Raw genomic sequence first — 18,809 nt, 5'->3', positions numbered from 1 at the left:
ACGGTCGTACGGCTGGCTCAATCGGCAGTGAAGCCAAATAAAGCCTATTGGCAAATCGGCACTAATTTTTTTACCCGACCTGCATATAATACACAAATAGTACGCCCAATTTCCCAGCTCTACCCCGCCACCCAGCATTCTTCGATTATTACGCCTTTCCACGGCTTCCCAAGTCTCCCCGGTCGGTATCATATGTGTGTGTGTGTGTGTTACATGGTTGGGGGTGCGTGACCCCATACCTGTAAGACTACCCATACGAGCCGAGGGCCCAAGGGCAATACTACAACGCCTAAAAGCCACGGAGAAAAAGGAAAAAACACCGCACATCAGCCCAGACTAACGTCCAAAGGGGGTATTGAGTTTCGGTGAGCCCACATACGTTCCAACATCCTCGCCAGACGTGCGGGTTCCCATTGCATGGCCTCCAACATACTCTGTTGATGATCGAATCCCTCTTCAGCACGAATATCATTATAGGCTGGGCATTCCAATAACACGTGTTTTTCATCCTCAATTCGGCTATTAGGACCACAACAGTGGCAAAACCGCTGCCCCCTGGGGACATGGTACTTGCCCCTTCGTGCTCTGTTCGCCTCCAAAGCCCAGCAACATAAACGAAACTGCATTAGCTTACGATGTGCTAAACGAGGAATGAAAACCTTAGCATGTGTTGGCCACATGACGGCTGCGGCTCCCGAAAAGGGCAGCCCCATCCAGTGCTTATACTTCGCCATTTGCACTCCCGGTTGCTTCCCATCTGATGGGTACTCCTCTGGCAAGACAGTCAGACGCGTATGGTCCCAGCCGCTCATCAAACGCTCTCTTAGTGCCGTTATTATCGCTCCTTCTGGTAGAGGTCTACTCAACAACCAGTCAACCAGTCAACACGCTCCTTTACCCCCACGACTTCTTGCGGTATTCCGCTCTCGGTATTCCGCTCTCGGTATCATATGACTGGCAGGGCTTAAGAGACGGCAGCAGGCTGCAACTCATTTTGCCTTTCGAACGATGTGGGTCTTTGGACCTTTTCCATTGGCGATAGTTGCATATACTATAATCATAATACTATAGTTGCATCGTAAAAGGTAAGAGCGTCGTAAGAGGCCCCCCGCTCACCATTACCATCATATTTACGACCCGCTCAACACAGCTTGCGCTGCAGCGGAAATCCAGGCGTGTGTGGCTGGCATGGGTGTGTGTGTTTCCGCTCGCGCGCGTTCGTACCCCGCGCTGCACCACGCCGCGCCTCTCGCCATTTTGTTTCTCTGCCTAGCTACGTAATGTCCCGCATGCCCCTAACACGCTGCACGTGTTATTAAGAGAAAATGCGATTGTTACAGTGGACCCCGAACGGATCGAGTGCAGCGCCCGTAGGAGCGCCTCCCGCACAACACTGTGGGCCTTATTCAAGATAAACTCGGCCAGGCCGTACTAACTTCACTGGAGGACACAAGGCCTCAGTTAGTACGCTCATACAGGAAATATGAGGCTCCGACGTGAGCCCTCAGACCTCGTCATTGTACATCGGTAAGCGGCAAACAACCTTATCTGCGTAGTTCACATATAAGAAAGGGTGGGGTTGTGAGGTACTTGTCCCAACGTTTTGGCAAGTAATCCCCTGCCGCAAAAGCAGTTAAGCGGGCCCAAAAGTCAGAGATAACATCGCAAGTAATGCGGTTAAGAGCTGACGTAGACAGGCCCATGTTGGCCTGAAGACCTTCCCTAAACAACAAACAGCGACCGAGATTGAGTAAAAGCTGATGGCCGCGAGGCACACAACCTCCCACACACACCCATAAACCGAGGTCGACGGAATTAAGTGAGCACGCACATTATGATGTACGGACATCGCCTACTCTGCCGTACCGAAGTACAGCGGCTTTGTACGTGCGCGTCGGTGTATGTCATTTCAGTAATGCACAGAGTACATAGAACACCTAAATGGCAAATACATATGTACATATAAACGGCATGTGTGTTTGTCGTACAGTCACATGTATGTATGATGTGGCATCCCACATATGACGGGAGTCAGACGATGACAGCCAGCGGAAGCGGCGCGAAGTTTGTCACGCCAAAACATCTGTTATTCATGATGTAATGACGATATCGATATGTACGTCTGTGTATTATATTCTCTCTGCGCAAGGCATGCCCATGCATACATATGCAGCTTTGACGGACCCCTCCACACTTGTGCGGACACAGTAACTGTAACAGTAACAGTACCTGTAACTGCACAGAGCTGCCGCTTCTGCAAAAGTCCTGCCGACTTTGGTCAGCCACAGCTCTTGCTTGCTTGCCAGGCCCCTATCATTAAATGGCTCTTCCGCTATATAATGCGTAAGTTCGGTTACACGCCCCTCCCCGTCTGTCTGTCCGTCTGCCTGTCTGTCTGTCTGTCCGTCTGTGTGTGTGTGTGTGTGTGTGTGTGCCTGTCTTTCTGTCTATCCCTCTCCAGCCTATAGTAGCAGTAAAGGAGGAAATGCAGGATGATGCAAGCACGTCATTCCTTCACGTCGTTCAATAAAAAATAGAAATTGGCTTTTATGAAGTTATTCTTTTTCGCCGGGGGGAGGACGGACACCTCCTCCCCCCCCCCCCGCAATGACGCTGCGGCGTAATCGATCCGGGTGCAAGTATTGTATATGTGCATGTAATTAGCCTTTTATAAACTCGGTCAGGTAAAAAGGCGGGGAAGACAGGGATGATGGTTGCGTCGACTGGATAAATATGTACGGCAGAATGCAGCAAACAAAATGACGCCTGATGGAACCCAGAAGGACAACTAACTGTCGTAGGAGGCATATAACTGTTACTATTTTCTGTGCGTGAGATTGTATTTTGTTGCCACCATGTACCTCGAGAGCGTCTAAATAAAGACTACCGGCCTGCCCATGCACCGAGTACATCCGAGTACGACATTGCTACTGGTAGTACTGGGTTGCTACTGGGAGGCAACCCAATAGCAGTAGCATCATCGCCGCAACAGCAGCAGTAGCAGTATATTGCGGCAGCAGCATTAGTCTTAACACGGCAGCAGCAGTAGTAGCATAGTAACACGGCAGCAGCGGCAGCAGTAGTAAGAACAGCATCACTACGTAAAAGATCCGACGGACCAGCAGCTGGCTGCTCTCGCATACACGAGCGTAAAGAGGTACCTGGTGGTACTCATATCTTAACCGGAGACAAATGGTTGATGCCAACAGCTCTAGACTCTTGACACCCCAGACAGCCCACTCTTTATTTTGTATTGTTTAGCGTTATTACGCTAAACAATACACCAGGATCCCGCAGGCACAGCACGAGCTGTCCGAGCTGTAGCCGGCTGTCCAGTAGCAGGCATCAGCATCAGCAGCAGCAGCCTCCTGCGGTGTCTGGCCTTGCGTTATCACCGGAGGGACCGGGTCCAGTGCGCATACTGCATATCTCCTATATCAGCCAAATATATCTTAAAACGTTTTGAGTTCCATGCTCCATCGTACATTTCTAGATTCATTCCTTACTATCCTTTGGCCGCCGCACAACCAACGAACCACACAACGTGACCACAGGCATTGCCAGGGGGGACATTATTAGTCAGCACAGATGATGCCGCCGCCGCCGCCATCTCCGATAACAGCTTCCCAAAAAAGCGCAACAGCTACCGCAGCAGCAGCAGCAGCAGCAAGATTTAAGGGTGATCTACACTGCTGCGGCAGCACGCGGCAGTAGCAATAACGAACAGAACGTCGTTACCCAGAGCAGGAACGGCTGTGCAGCCATCGGCGGCTAACACTACATATGTTGTGCTACTAGGCTGAGCGCTAGTATGAGAGCGGTATAAAGGGCCTGATGCCTCGAAACCCACTTTTTTTCTCCCCCCTCCCCCTATTTCCGTATCTTCAATCCTATTTTGCACCCCAGACCCAGCAGACCCGCAACCCTCCTAACCCACAACGCCCGACACCACCACAGAACTGCTTACCATGAGATTGTATTGATAAGGCATACCGACAGGACCTGACTAACTCTGAACCGACTCAACCAACCAGCCAACCACCCAACCAACCGAGGATTTCCGTACATAAAGGCATGCGTTACTATCCTCATCCGCGTGGTGGACACTCCTCCATATTGCACGCACGTTCGTTCGTTCGTACATTCGTACATCCGTTCGTTCGATCGGTCGATCAACCCAGTGGAGACATTTGTTCTCGATCGAACCCCGACAGTGAAGCAAGTAGTGGTGGTAGTAGTAGCTAGCTCAGAACGAACAGGAAAATACCCGATGATGGAGAGAGGTGAGGATCCCTAAGATGGCGACAAGCTGTCCGACTAAACAACCGAATGATGAAAACCAGTGTGTGTTTATGTAATTTCTCGTGCATATGCATACATGCAAAGTCAAAGATATATAGACTGTCAACGAATCTGAAGCACTCCGCCCCTCACGCACAATCCTTGATGCTGCGATGTACGGCTACTGTACGGCTACTGTACGGCCTACTGACAATCGATTAAAAGCAAACCCTCCAAATCCTCGGTAACGTTATCATGCCATTACTATTATTATTCTCGTTAGGAACCATCCTGTCGAGTTCCAACTGTTAACTGTCTCTTTTAAAAAAGTCTACAATTCGATTTTGAGTCAGCAGCCAGCACCCACAATTCGGTTAATTAACTGCACGCGGTTGCATTCCGTTAGGCCACAACGAACGCACTAACGAACGAACGAACGAGTGTAATTCAAGCGCAAGTGCGCTTCCAAGGACTAGAAAGTGACTATTGCCGTACATGATTTTTCTAGCCACTTAGCTAAATATTCGCGCATGGAGCATCTCGCGTCATACTCGTGTACGGCACGTACGACATGATGATGAAGCTTGATGCTGCACGCCAAGCGAGCTTCGTAACTCTCAACCTACACCTCTACGTAAGGCGCGCACAAAACAAAACAAAACGAAACCAGGTATATAAACCACCATGACATTGGCAAAAGACATGACTAGCCGTGTACGGCACGCACGTCTTCCTTAACAAGATGCAAATTTGCATACAGGCCACAGAAACGGCCACAAGTCAGCGGTCGCAAACGTCGTCAAGTCAATCAAACAACGTCGATTATCGACCGAGCGACCGGCTGCCAAAAAAGAACTCCACGCAGCCAGCAGCAGCACGCTACGGCGCACTGCTTGACGACGGCTTCAACACGAAATATTATTGGCCCTTCGCCCCTTCCTCCTGAGGATGAAATAAAAAAATCCACGTCCGTAAAGTCATCCAGGAAATGCCGTACAGTCGCTCCCATTGCGAATCTGGGTCGCTACACCACAAGAGGTGCGTACGGCATTAGGGGCATTTAGACCTGCATTAGGTGTGCCGCCGCCGCCGCTGCCGCCACGGCAGCAATCACCTTCTCCGGGGCTGCCGCCGCCACCGCCGCCACCGCTGCTGCGACGCCGTACCACGTCGCCACTGCCAGATGTACGGCACCTATTAAAAACGTTACTGCCGAGTCCAACCGCGACATACGGCGGGTGATACATTGGACGTACGACAAGCCGGCGCTGTCGTCGCTGAGGTGGTGATAAGAGGATCTCTGCCGCCAGGTGGCGGAGGCGGCAGCGCCTCCGCGAGCCGTTATCCTCGCCGCCGCCGCCGGGAAGTACGGCATGATCATGATCCACAACAGGACCGAGAATTTTCGCGACGACCACCTCACGCCATCAACACCACGGCCGTACGTCACCAGCGCCGTACCCGCCGCCGCCGCAAGCGCCAACGCTAGCTGTAGCACATGTAGCGCTGCTCTTCGCGGCGAGGACGAGGGCGGCAGCGAGTCGGTGGAGGAGATCATCAGCGGCGGTAGCGCCGCCGCCGCCAGTCCGGCGCACCCCGCCGCTTCACCTTCGGCGGCGGCGACGGCATCTTCCGTCAGAACAGGATCTGGCGCAGCGGTACCCTCGTCGCCGTCGTCGCCGCCGGCAACCGCCTCAGCGGCAACAGCCTCGTACTGCTGCTCAATCCCAGCATCCGACACGACGGACGGCGACGGTGGCGCCGGCGGCGCCGCCGTCGCCGCCGTCGTCGCCGCCGCCACTGGCGGCGTCGCCGCCATGCAGCTTCCGTCGTCACCCAGCAGCGCCAGCCCCCTCGCCACTGCCGTTTGCAGCAGTGTGGCCAGACACGCAAACATCTCGTTGTCGCGCAGGAACCCCACCATCTGCGCGAGCACGGACTGGTAGTGGGACACCGCGTCGTCGGCATCAGAGACAGACGCACCAGCGGATTCATCGCCGTACCCGCCGCCGCCAGCAGTACAGGTGGCGGCGGTGGCGGCAGAGGTGCTGTACGGCATGCAGTCGAGCAGGAAGCTGAAGTCATGTGCGAAGGGACGGAAGTGGTGCGACCAAGCCCAGCTGAGCGCGGCCTGGGGGGGGGGGGGGCACGCGGGGGTGGTTTTGCGGTTTTAAGGTTAGTTTTTAGTTAAGTGGGAAATGTTCCGAAGAGGATCCGGACCCTAAAACATTAATTCATATTTTATCTGGTAGGAATGAGCTTTAGAACTCTTCGTTCACAGATTAATACGGTGTTAAGAACAACATTGTATTAAATGGAAGAAAGAACATGAAGACCATGAACTCAGCGAAAGGACGACGAGAAGCCTAAATCGGCCGCACTACCACCACGTGCACCGCAGTAATAATATAGTGACGCCGCTGCTCAGGCTGCGAAACCGGGTAGTGAAGAAAACAGAAACGTCGTACTCGTTTGTCGTACAACTCTTCTGTCGCCGCAAGTGTGTAATCCACGCTCCCAAGCACATTTCTACATACATAAGGCCCCAAAAGAACGACATATTCACAAAAACGTAAAAAAACAACTCACTCGCCCGCACAGCTCAAACAATCATCACTTGCACCCCGTACAATCGTACACTCGTAGCGCCCACCTGCAGTTTAGGCGGAAGGAGATCCACGGGCGAGCGGAACGCGTCTGCGTCGTACGGCAGTACGGAGTGGTTGTACGGCAAGGCCTCGTGCATCATGCGCCACAGCAGCCTGTGGACAGACAGTTGAAACGGTGGAACAGGAAACCGCGGGTGTGATAAGTCGATGAAAGCACAGCGCCACCGCTGATAACTGCCGACTGAAGTACTGGTGTGTCGCGGAAATCGCGGTGTGTTAAAAGAAGTAATAATCTCCGTACGATCAAGTAAACAGCTTTTGGATGGCAAACCTTTAGTAAGACCTCAGTAACCTCCATCAGTATTGTTGGGGACCTGACAACACACTTCTTCATCCCTCATCTTGAGTTAAAAAACAGTGAAATTACAGCTTAGCACCGCACTATCGTACCGTTCCTGTACCGTACCGCACCGAAACCAACTGCCGTACTTCCGTACCTATGCGCCTCCTCCCTGGCGGCTTGTGGCAAACCCATCAGCGGGGCGGCGTCCTGAAAAGACTCCAGGGTGGGAATACCCTGCAAGATGGCGTGTACGACAGTACGTACGTCAGTCGCCGGATCGATAAGATGCCGTACGTCCCAGCTGTAGCAGGCGCACAGTTGCCCGCACCTGATCCATTAACAAACACATCACCCCTCTTCATGGGGTCCGTCCCCCCCCCCCCCATCATTCCCAGCCCCACCTGGTCCCCGGTCAGGATGCATGACGTCACTCCAGGGGAGTCCGAGTGAAGACGTAGCCTGGAGCAGTACGACAGCAGTACAAATGTAAACTATATAACAGGTTGGTTGGTAGTTGTTAGGTTGGTAATCCCTTTGGTGTTGGTAGTTGATTCAACGTAGAAAGGTCGCAGTTTCCGTACAGCAGCAGATATCTGCACCGGTGCGTATGTATGTACGAAACGGCATACACAACATGCATGCATGTCGATGCCCCCCCCTCCCCCTTCTACTCCCCCCCCCTTTCCAACCCACCTGGCTCGAGCTCGACCCGTGTTGCCACCGCCCCCAGCCACCATCTTGACGCTCTCATCCCCCACCACCACGTCTTCGCGCACCGCCAGCAGCCGAGAACAGCGACTTGCCGCGGCGGCGGCTGCGAAACGAGCCGCCGCAGAGGCAGTCGCGTCACAGCCGCGGTACGACAGCGCCGCCCTCAGCTCGATGACCTCCGCGGGATGTCCGCCGACGGGAAAGGTCGGGGGCCAGGCGATGGAGAACTCGGCATGCGCAGTAGCGGCCGCCGTTGCTGCTGCTTCTGGGGCCGTCAGGTCATCGGCGGGGTCCGCCGCCGCCGCCGCCGCTGCGGCGCCTGCCGCCGCGCGGCCGTCGGATGAAGCGCCGTCGAGCATTCGACCCACAATTGCCGCCACGGGGGTTCCCACGAGTGATTGATGATGGTGGGTCCAAGTATGATGATGATAATGAGGCTCCACAGAGGCCGACGGCGTGGACGTCCGCTCGGGCATATCCTCAATCTTTGACCTCTTCATTTTTATTTTTTTTGCTGATTGCTGCTGCTATGTTATGCTGCTGCTATATGCTATGTCTTTGCAAGTGTGCTATGTAGATAAAGCTAATACACGCAGCCTCCCTGTCGGGTGCACTTCCACCTCTAAACCAAGAGAGGACTGGAAAGTACGCCACCTGCAGCAGGCAAAACAGTATCAGGAAGGAAAGACAGAGTTATGGCAAAAGCGAGGGAAGGTGTCGTAAACAAGGATAGGGGTATCGTAAAATAATCAAGGTTCGCGCGGCACAGGAAAGATACTTAAATAAGTAGCCAGGAAAAGATAAGCGCTTAGACTGCTACCCAGTATGTGTCACGTAAGAAGTTGATGAAAAGGCATTCCTGTAATTATTTTGCGAGGCCAAAGCTGGACGGGCCGTAGATTGAGCCACGGCGCCGCATCGAACCAGCAGCGCCAAATTCAAGAGGGCATAGTATGGTAAGCCAGGTAAAAAGGACAAACAATTATATTCCACATGACCCGGCAGCAACAAATAGCAGGCAAATAGCTTTATGCGCGTAAATTTGGTGGAGGACAGAAAAATCACCGCACGGCTCAACTGGCCGCCGCCGAAACCCATGCATCCCCAAGTTAGGCCAAGTCGGCCTGAGCGTGCGGAAAACTTTTAACAACTGGCATGAAAGGTCCACCTTACAGGCGCCAGCTAAGCTCGTATTTATTTATAGTTAGTCTGCCACCTAGCAGCGATTCCAGAATGAGAAGGGACAGCACCATACCTGGACGATTCAGCTGCTGGCACGATTTAAGCGAAGAATGCCCGAGCCACCAGCCCGGATCACTGTAGGTTTGAGGAGAGAGTCCTTGGAAAAAAATCTCTGATTGCTTTATTGTGCGAGTAAAAAATTAAGCATGCATCGTTCGCCTCTCGAGGCTAAGCGTGAGTATCGGTACCATTGGACAACGGTAGGCCTCTAGTGCGTGGCCTTGTGCCCAGTCGACGAATCACGTTACCGCTTACGTTGATGATAAGATCAATGCTTCGCAGAGTTAAACGTCTTCGCTTCTGTGCATTCGTCGGTTTGTCTGTGCATTGCTGTGAGCCGATAGTCCGGAAACGTGGCCTTACATGTGACTTTCGTACACGTGCCTCGTACAAATCCTGTTTGAGCTGACAGGGATCCTTTCGGTTCATGTTACATTTGTCCCACACAGAATACCGCGGAACTGTTCCAGTCATTTATTCTGCTGTTTGATCTACCAGCTGGTGATGGCGGATTGTGGAAGGCTTCCAGGATTTTCAAGGTTTCGGACTGTCCTACTTGGAGCTTACGGGGCACCTACTTGGCCTGCTGCCGAGGCTGTCACGGGTTGCCCCATATATGTTTACAGTGTTATAATCAACAGGTTTTTTCCTTGCGGCCTTTAGCTGTCCGGCCAGCAAGCATCCAGGTTGCATGGTGATTTGGCGCGCGGTCATCATTCTTTGCACGGCATAATACCCCAGTAGCAAATTTCATAAGCTAAACGTTTTTCTGGAAAAAACGACGTTTTCCTGAAACACTGTGCCTGAATCACTTTTGCCTTTTGAAAACAATTTTAGACACTTTAGACATTTCGCGGTCCTATGACCCTAGGGTCATCAGGACAGCAAAATCTCGGTTGCGCATTTCTGGTGCGCAAAATGGTAAAAAGAAGTCACATATCTATATCGCTATAATATAATACCAAACTTTGAACTAACCAGGGAAGGCCCTTTTTTTAACGCGCTCCAGTAGTATCCAATTGAAATGGCCATCATCAGGTAATATATTTGCCGCAGGTTCTTTCATGAATTCCTTCAACATCCACTTATGGACCTCCCCCCCATTAGCGATGCAGTCCCGCGTGCGCAAAATCAGCTTTCGGGGGCTTATCTTTATAAAGATTGTGACGTGAAATCAAACGATTTGCATTACCATTTAGACGCTGCTCCAGTACGCACATGTTCCTATTATTGTTACAGCGGACTACCAAGCTTCTATGCTTGAAAGCAAATTAGCCGAGCCAAGGGCACACCGCCTGACGCTGAACGAAATGCAAGGCTGGGCTGGGCTGGGCATAGACTAAGACCGGAATAGCAATGCTCAGCACTGCTGGCGCCCCTGCAGGGAACCAGGAACACAGCTGGAACTTTGCCGATATGGCTACTGTTACGTTTAGCCTTATCACAACCAGTCAAGGTCGTGTCTAAAGACACCGGATGCGATACACCAGCGAAGATGTAGCTATCCAGTGTAGGACCCGCACTAATGCACGACGTCGTAAAAAGGAAAGTCTTGAGAATAGCTACGTGAACCCCTATGATAAGAATCATTCCGAGATATGTAACTGCTCTTACACGTTACAGCTCCCCTATAATTGATAACCTCGTGCCTAGCAGTACCGGTAAGCAAACTAGCGTTTGAAGGAAAAAGTGCGTCCAAATACACTAAAGATCGTTAGGCTTCCCTGCTGCGACTGTACGTTTACTCAGGGGCTATCTTACCGCTGACATCGTCGATGAGTGCATCCATGCATAGCAAATTGCCGTCCATACCCTTATGAATGGGATGGTGAGGTCCAGCTGTGTTCCAACCACGCTTAGGTCGGCTGCAAGCCGCCCAGTACGAGCTGAGGGTTGTGGCTGCCATTCGTATGAAATTACGAACGTACTTACATACATATATAGGGTTTGGCACTACTGGTAAGGCGCGACCATTGCCCCCGGGAGATCCCGGGGTCAATACCCATTAGGGTCAAAGCCCTTCCGATGGTGGAAGGCATCGCGCCCCTAGTTGATGGACGGTGGTGACCTGGGATAAAGTTAACCTGCGAGCCGACCAGGAATGGAGTTGGGCCGCTGTCGACCCGGCAGATTCCGTTGGATGCTGGTGGTGGGTGCGGAACCTGAGCGATCCACTGAGAAGTTGACTAGGGTGACTGGATGAGGGTGCCCCGAAATACCGGGGAAGGCAGGGTTTCGCAGGGTAGCTGCCACGGGCGAAGATACACCCCCCTGTTTCACACATCATATATACTTACAATCGTTTCTGTACTTCCCAATAAATTTCCAGCATGATAAACCTCTACAAGGAGTCTAAGCTTCCGACCCGGGTCCAGGAAACAGCACCGCCTGTAGCAGCGGTACGACACGCAGCTGGCTGACGTCAGATAGCGCCGAAACCACTTCCAAGGGAGAGGTACAGGAGAGCAGCACGTGGCGCCTGCGTTAATGGGCGTGTAGGTGTGTGCATGTGTGTGTATGTGCAAATGTATGGGCAGGAAGAAGAAGTGGGCGTGGGGGGTGGGGGGGAAGACGAACCACGTGAACGAGTGAAGCTGCTGCTAAGGAAAGAATGTACAAGAAGCAGAACTGACCAGTAGGGGGGTTGGGGTAGGGTGCGGTGGGGTTGGGTGGGGTGGAGTGGGGGGTTAAGATGAACCAATTGGCGAATGAAGCCACCGGAGGTAGCGGTGGTGGGGGCCAACGTTATAGGAACGAGGACATGAATGAAACCCTAAGTAACGTATACTGATATACGAACATACAGACAGACGCACCTGTGAGCAATAAGAAACATGTGGACATTTGCATGTTTGGAGATTTACATACATACAGACATGAATGTGTGTACGTAGCGCACAGAAGGCCCTAACCACCCCAACTAACCACGGGTAACAACCATGTAACAACCCTGCAGGGAACCAACTAACCAACCAACCCTAACTTTCCCTGGAGCACACACTTTCTTTTGTAACGCCCACGCAGGGCCCTGTCCTCACAGATCCTAACCCTGAACCCTTAAACCTAATCCCCGAACTCTACCTGAAGCACAGTACGGCAGCTGCCAGCAGAGGTAGCGGCAGCAACGAGTCCAGTCCGATCACCCGATCCCACAACAAGAGAACCTGGACATACATACATACATGCGATTTCTTTATGTAAATCCAAAGCTGCACTCGACTTTGAGTTCGGATCCGGAACCGAATGAAAAATAATCTGATGTCACAGAGCAACGGGAAGCAACGGGCTAGAGTTAGGAAACTAAACCAAGATTTAACGGTTGGAAGTTAGAAGTTGGAAGTTGGGAGTTGGCGACAGGAAACGCGGGTCTATCAGCACTCGCATGCCTTCCCCTCTTCCCGTCACTCAACTCACAAAATATACACACAGACAGATCCACACGGACACGTACATGCACATAAGGACATATATAGGGTTTGGCACCACTGGTAAGGCGCGACCATTGCCCCTGGGAGATCCCGGAATCGATACCCGTTAGGGTCAAAGTCCTTCCGATGGTGCAAGGCATTGCACCTCTAGTTGATGGACGGTGGTGACCTGGGATAAAAATAACCCGCGAGCCAACCAGGAATGGAGTTGGGCCGCTGTCGACCCGGCAGATTCCGTTGGATGCTGGTGGTGTGTGCGGAACCTGAGCGATCCACTGAGAAGTTGACTAGGGTGACTGGATGCGGGTGTCCCGGAATACCGGGGAAGGCAGGGTTTCGCAGGGTAGCTGCCACGGGCGAAGATACACCCCTCTGTTTCACACATCATAAACACATCCTACCCCTGCCACACCCCGGGGTTGCCCCTCTCCTCCCCCCTCACCTCCTGCACCGGCAGCACCCCGGCAAAGGCGGTCGTGATCCAGGGGAGGACGAGGGTGGCGGGGAGCAGCCCTAGCCGGGAGAGGTGGTTCACCAGCGCGGAGTCCAGCTCCTGGGGTGTGTTAAGGTGTGTGCGTGTGTGCGTGTGTGTGTGTATGTGTGTGTATGTTTGTGTATGTATGTGTGTGTGAAGAGGGAAACGGGATTATGTGCAAAACGTGTATATGTATGTGTGTAAAGTGTAAATATAAGCCACAGGCCAACCTAAGGAAAGGATTGCCCATTGCCGACACGTCTAAAAGTGTGTGGAGGGGGTGAAATAGGCATGTGTGGGTGGGTATGATTGCCGGCAAGGGAGGAAGTAAGAGCTGCCGTGCCGGCATTTCCCTAACACAGCTCAGATCATTAACACACACACACATACACACACACGCACACACACACAGAACAGCAGCAGCAGCAGCAGCAGCAGCAGCAGTAGCAGCAACAGTATCGCACACACTTGCAGGAGGTACTCGAAGACTCGCAACAGTCCAGGGAGGGCCGGGGAGGGCGGTCCAGCGGAACTCAGAGAATGAAGCTTGCTCCAGTACCTACGACATACAGGGGGTGAAATACGGCACAACACTGTACGGCATATGATGGTGAAGGTGTTCAACTGCGCATATTTTTGTAGAGGTCCTGAAATTGATCCTATGCAAGTCCGTTGGTGGTTAGCGGTTAGCGGTTGGCATGACTGCCGCATCACATGTCGTGCAGTTTCCCGTGCTCGGGTTAGGTGCAAAAGGACTGAATCTGCAAGTGCGTTACACGCGCTCAACTTTTCCTTGGCTTGTGATGTCATCCAGCACAACGGTCGTTGAGCTCTTACGCGGTTCGCGGACACATCAAGGCGGTGAGGTCCTCTCCCTGCTGCTATCCAAGAACCTCCTCGTACCTGCAGTACAACGCTCGGAACATGTGGTACGACGATGCCGCGCTGTCGTACATGTAGCATAGCGGCGCCGCAAGCAGCGAGATACCGCGATACGGCAAGACCCCGCTTGGAGGGTAGTACGGCGGGTGCTGCGGGTGCTTGGAGGATGAGGCGGCGCTGCCGCCGCTGCCGCCGGCATCACTGCTGCCGGCGGTCGGCAGCGTCGCCGCCGTCCCGCTCTGGCGTGGCGAAGGTTGCGGCGCCGTCGATAGTACAGCATGTACGGCGTTGGTCGTGTGAAGCTGCGCGAGGGGCGGCGCCGACAGGCGCTTGGCGACTTGGACATCCCGCTGGAATGCGAGCAGTACGGCACTGGAGTACGAAATGCCGTACCGATCCATCGAATTTAGGAAGTGGGCGATCGCGGCGAGGGCCAAGGGGGGCGAGGGTGAATGTACGACAACGCATGGGGGTATGTTGGGACTCCAGGGAACCCTCCGTGCTCGGCTGTGTCACACCCATATTCCCCGCCTCGCACATACACACACACACACAGAGGGCTCCATCCCCACCAGGAGGGGCCATGTCGTCCCTACCACACCACGCCATTACCCCCCACCCGTGTCTAACCTCCGTGTCTTAATTAGGATCCTCCCCTTAGAGCCCCCTGACCGCCCTCCTTGACCGCTCAGGGTGCGTGGTGTGGTGTGGTGTGGTTGTTACAGTGGGCTACAGTGGGGGCTATCATGGCTTTGGACTCTAGGACCGGAGCGGTTTGGTGCCCCCTCCGGAAGTCGGCAATGCTTTTCCGCCGTACTTGTGTTACACCTTACCGCCTATCTTCCCCTACAATTTTCCTCGCCTTTCCTTCCCCTCCCCCCTTCCCCTCCCCCACTTCCCTCCCCTCCCCTCCCCCCTTCCCTCCCCTCCCCTCCCCACACCGTATGGGCTCCTCAAACAGGAAGAACGTCCCGGAGTCGCCGACCAACGGCCCGACATCCTCCGAAACCACCACGTCAAGAAGCAGCGGCTGCTCCAGAGTCTAATCCAGGGAGGGTGGAGGAAAGGGTGGAGGGGGTGAGGGTTGGCGAGCAAGCGGACGAGAAGCTGCAAGTTTCCGATGAATGGCGGGTTGCCTGTTCGACAAGGACCGGCCATAGAGTTGGTATCTTTAAAGCATTTTAAATTACTTCATACTACATAATAGTATAATAAAGCTAAGCAGCTATGGGTGTGCTTTATTTCCAGCAGTGGCGCTTTATAAGGCGAGGGCGGAGGAGGTAGGAGGTGGGATTAGGCTTCTCCCCATCTTCGACCTGTCCCCGAAACCTACTCCCCCCCCAACCCGACAAAGCCCCAAAGGCCGTACACACTGCTACCGGTGCCGTGCGGGCCGCGGCAACGCTGCTGTTGCTTCTTCACAGGCCAGGGACCTCATTCCTCCCGCTTCGATAATGCGATACGATAACCCTAACTGACCTTCCCAACACCCCATCCCACACACGCACACGCACACGCACCTTCCGGCCCCCCCGCCGGCCCGTAACACCCTACCAGCATCAACAACAATAACAACCACCCGAATCCCAACCGAACCAACCGAACCAACCTCCCACAACACAACCTTACCTCCCTCATGACCCCCCCCAGCAGCCCGGGTAATACGTTCCTCTACGTGCAGCAGCCGTGAGTTTCCCCTATGCCCCGTTTCCCACACACACCCAAACACACACAGACACACGAACACACACGCGCATTGAACCCCGAGTCCGCGAATCCTTTTTTAAATACCACCGACACTCCTATGGACCCCTATCCCCTTGGACAGGTTACCTTGGTACACAGCCGCTCGAACCGCTCCCGCTCCTCAGCTCCGAAACCCGAATCGGCAGTAGCGCCACCACCACCATCACCGCCACCAGCTGTAGCAACCGAACTTGCTGAGGCCCTCTCAGAACCGCCGAGGCCAGATCCGCCGCCGCCGCCGCCGCCGCCGCTACCGGTGCTGCCAGCATGCGCTTGGGGGAAACCCGGTGGTAGCTGCGGCGGGGTCGGACGCCTGAGGCCGAGAGCTGTCTCCCATACGACAGCCCGTTCGCCGTGCGGTACACCGAATACGGCAAAGGCTATGGCGCCGCGAATGCTGCCCTCCGAAACCACCGCTCGGGCCGCCGCGACCTTGATGTCCCGAAACCATGGGAGGGCGCGGTCGTCCACACCGATCTGAATGGGGAGGTTGTTGGTTTCGGAGGGGGGAAAGCGCGGAATGTCAAGAGGAGCGGTTACATTAGCAGTTAGTTCGATGGCTGGTTGGTTAATATGCGCAACGGACAGGAATGAAGACGGGACAAGGGGTTACACCCGGGCAGACAGACAGACAGACAAGACACAGATGGGATGTGATGCCCGGTTCCGGAGCGCAAACAGACAGACAGACAGACAGACAGACGGACAGGTAGACCGACAGGCTTGCAAACCGACATCAACATACATATGCACACAAATGCCCGCTGGTCCCGCTAAAACCTCCTAAAACTTCCTAAAACCCACTAAAACCTCCTTACTAAAACCTCCTTACTAAAACCTACATGTCGTTGCCGGGGGTGCATATCCCTGAAGAAGCCCCTCAGCCAGGCCAAGTCGGGGGGTGTCCAGGGAAGTGAGCCCACGGCGGGAAGGCCCGGCAGCAGTCCCAGGCTTCGAGGAAGGCTCGTCACCCAGCTCAGAGAGCCCTCTTGAACGCCGCCGCCGCCGCCGCCGCCGCTGCTGGCGCCGCCGCTGGCGGCGGCTGCGCCACTACCCCGAGCAGCTTGGACCAGCGGCATCCAGTCCTGATGTGATTGATTGCCAAAAGGCGCGAGCGGGGGTTGGGAACCACCGGCGAAAAAAACTAAGACCAGCCGGGTCCGTCATCAACTTCGAAATGGCTAACTGAATGGGTGCTAATGCACTGAGATCTCTAAGAACCGTCAGTGCAATTTGTAAATCCTCTCACCTTTCAAACGTCTTTTTACTTTTACTGAGATTTTTTTTCGATTCTGTTGTTGTTAATTGCTAGTAGTTACTTACAGGTACATCACACGCTGTCCATGCACACGCGTCTTAGGGCCTGAAGTTCTAAGTTCTATCGTCCGCAGGCAGAAAGGAGAAGCGGGGAGAGCTCACCAATTTCCCGAGGTGCTGCTGCTGCAGCGGCGGCGCTCCTCCAGTTGCCAGCGCCACCGCGAAGTCCATAGGGCCCAGCAGGCACAGCCCCTGGAGTGCTGGCAGCAGGCGGGGATACTCCAGGGGGGTTCCATTGCGCAGCCCGACCAGCTCGGAGGGGTGCATGCCTAATTGGGGGAAGAGCGGGGAGAGAGGGGGAGAGAGTGGAAAGAGAGTGGGAGTGAGTGGGGGAGAGAGGGGGAAGAGAGAGGGAGAGAAGGGGAAAGAGGGTGGGAGAGAGGGGGAGAGAGGGGGAGTGAGGGGGAGTGAGGAGGAGTGAGCGGGAGAGAGTGGAAAGAGAGTGGGAAGAGAGTGGGAGAGAGTGGGAGTGAGCGGGAAAGAGGGTGGGAGAGAGGGGGAAGAGAGAGGGAGAGAGGAGGAAAGAGGGGGAGGGAGGGGGAAGAGGGTGGGAGAGAAGGGGAAGAGGGTGGGAGAGAGGGGGAAGAGGGTGGGAGAGAGGGGGGGAGGGGTTGCTGTGAGAGGGCCCCGAAAGAAGGGGAGGTAAGGCGCACACGCCGGATAGGGGTGTGTTTAGGGGAGTGTCATTTACAGGGGTTAGCCATTCCAGCACGTAAGACTCCCGTCCCGTGGGTCATCCCTGGGCTAAGAGTTACGCTGCAAAGCATTACGTTGCAAAAAGCATTACGCTGCAAAGCATTACGTTGCAAAAAGCATCACATTTTTAACAACACCTTGTTCGACAAAACATTAAAGCCCCATTTTTCTTTCCTGGCCTCCTAAGGCCGGAGCCTTCCCCAATCCATCACCTCCGGAAAACAAGCGCTCCATCTGTGCTGCCGTACAGGGGGGCCGCAGTAGCGGCCACTCCACCAGCAGCTGTAGCTCTCGGAGCCGCTGCAGTACGGCACGTTGTAGCAGTACTCGCGCGGCAGCCAGAGGTTCCGGCATCTACATAGAGGTGATGTCATGATGATTAATGGCGCCGTTTGTCGGTTGGCGGCAGTTGGCAGTACGGCGTGACAGTTGGCGGTGGCAAAATCAGCGGCGACAGGGGCAACGGTGTGTGAGATGTGGTGGCGGCGGCGAAGATGGCGCCCGCAGTAGGGACTGAGCGATACTTGGACCGCACCAGAAGAAGAGCCAAAGGAAATAAACAGTAGTGTAGTGCGGGTGGCGGAAGCATCATATCAAATGCGAGCGATATGGCCGGTACGGCAGTAGGAACAGCTTACCTTGGGCTCCGAATCCTTGTACGGCACTACGGCATCCATGGTAGCGCCAGCCAGGTACGGCGAGAAGGCCAATCGGGCCTTTTGTGTCGTGGTGTGGTACGGAGTTGAGGACAGCAATAGTAAAATGTCCGGGCACGGAAAAGGATGCCGTTGGTACGGCATGCCGTACGGCCAACGGATAATGAGATACGCAATGAGTATGAGTATGAGCGAAAGATGGTGCCGAAGGCAGCGAAGCAAGCAGCAGCACCACCATCACCACCTAGCGACAAAAACTGAGAGAGAAAACTAGTTGACATATATACACGAGGTTGGCATACCCGCATCGCGGCTCAGTTCATCTGATTACACTCGTTTGTGTTTGCAGTGGGTAGTTCTGTTGTGTGGCGCAACCCCGTCCATGCTGCCGTACAGTACAACAAACCTCCCTAACGTCGCCCT

General features: G+C 54.2%; 2 protein-coding genes across 2 annotated transcripts; both read right to left on the bottom strand.

Moving 5' to 3' along the window:
- Positions 1-3,266: 3,266 nt before the first annotated feature.
- On the bottom strand, positions 3,267-8,444 carry VOLCADRAFT_96685 (uncharacterized protein; the record flags this gene model as incomplete). The annotated part of the gene is made up of 6 exons (XM_002955682.1): positions 3,267-3,328; positions 5,476-6,412; positions 6,935-7,043; positions 7,388-7,467; positions 7,635-7,692; positions 7,927-8,444. The coding sequence occupies 6 exons, from the start codon at positions 8,442-8,444 to the stop codon at positions 3,267-3,269; spliced, it is 1,764 nt and encodes a 587-aa protein (XP_002955728.1).
- A 3,094-nt stretch (positions 8,445-11,538) lies between these two features.
- On the bottom strand, positions 11,539-18,446 carry VOLCADRAFT_119175 (uncharacterized protein; the record flags this gene model as incomplete). The annotated part of the gene is made up of 10 exons (XM_002955681.1): positions 11,539-11,665; positions 12,268-12,350; positions 13,057-13,167; positions 13,558-13,648; positions 13,993-14,208; positions 14,913-15,013; positions 15,805-16,194; positions 17,137-17,303; positions 17,943-18,084; positions 18,369-18,446. Coding segments are annotated over 10 exons (1,506 nt in total), but the record flags the coding sequence as incomplete, so codon positions are not given.
- Positions 18,447-18,809: the final 363 nt, after the last annotated feature.

Source organism: Volvox carteri (assembly GCF_000143455.1).
Source record: "Volvox carteri f. nagariensis unplaced genomic scaffold VOLCAscaffold_54, whole genome shotgun sequence".
Lineage (NCBI taxonomy): Eukaryota > Viridiplantae > Chlorophyta > Chlorophyceae > Chlamydomonadales > Volvocaceae > Volvox > Volvox carteri.
This window is presented reverse-complemented; position numbering and strand designations above follow the sequence as displayed.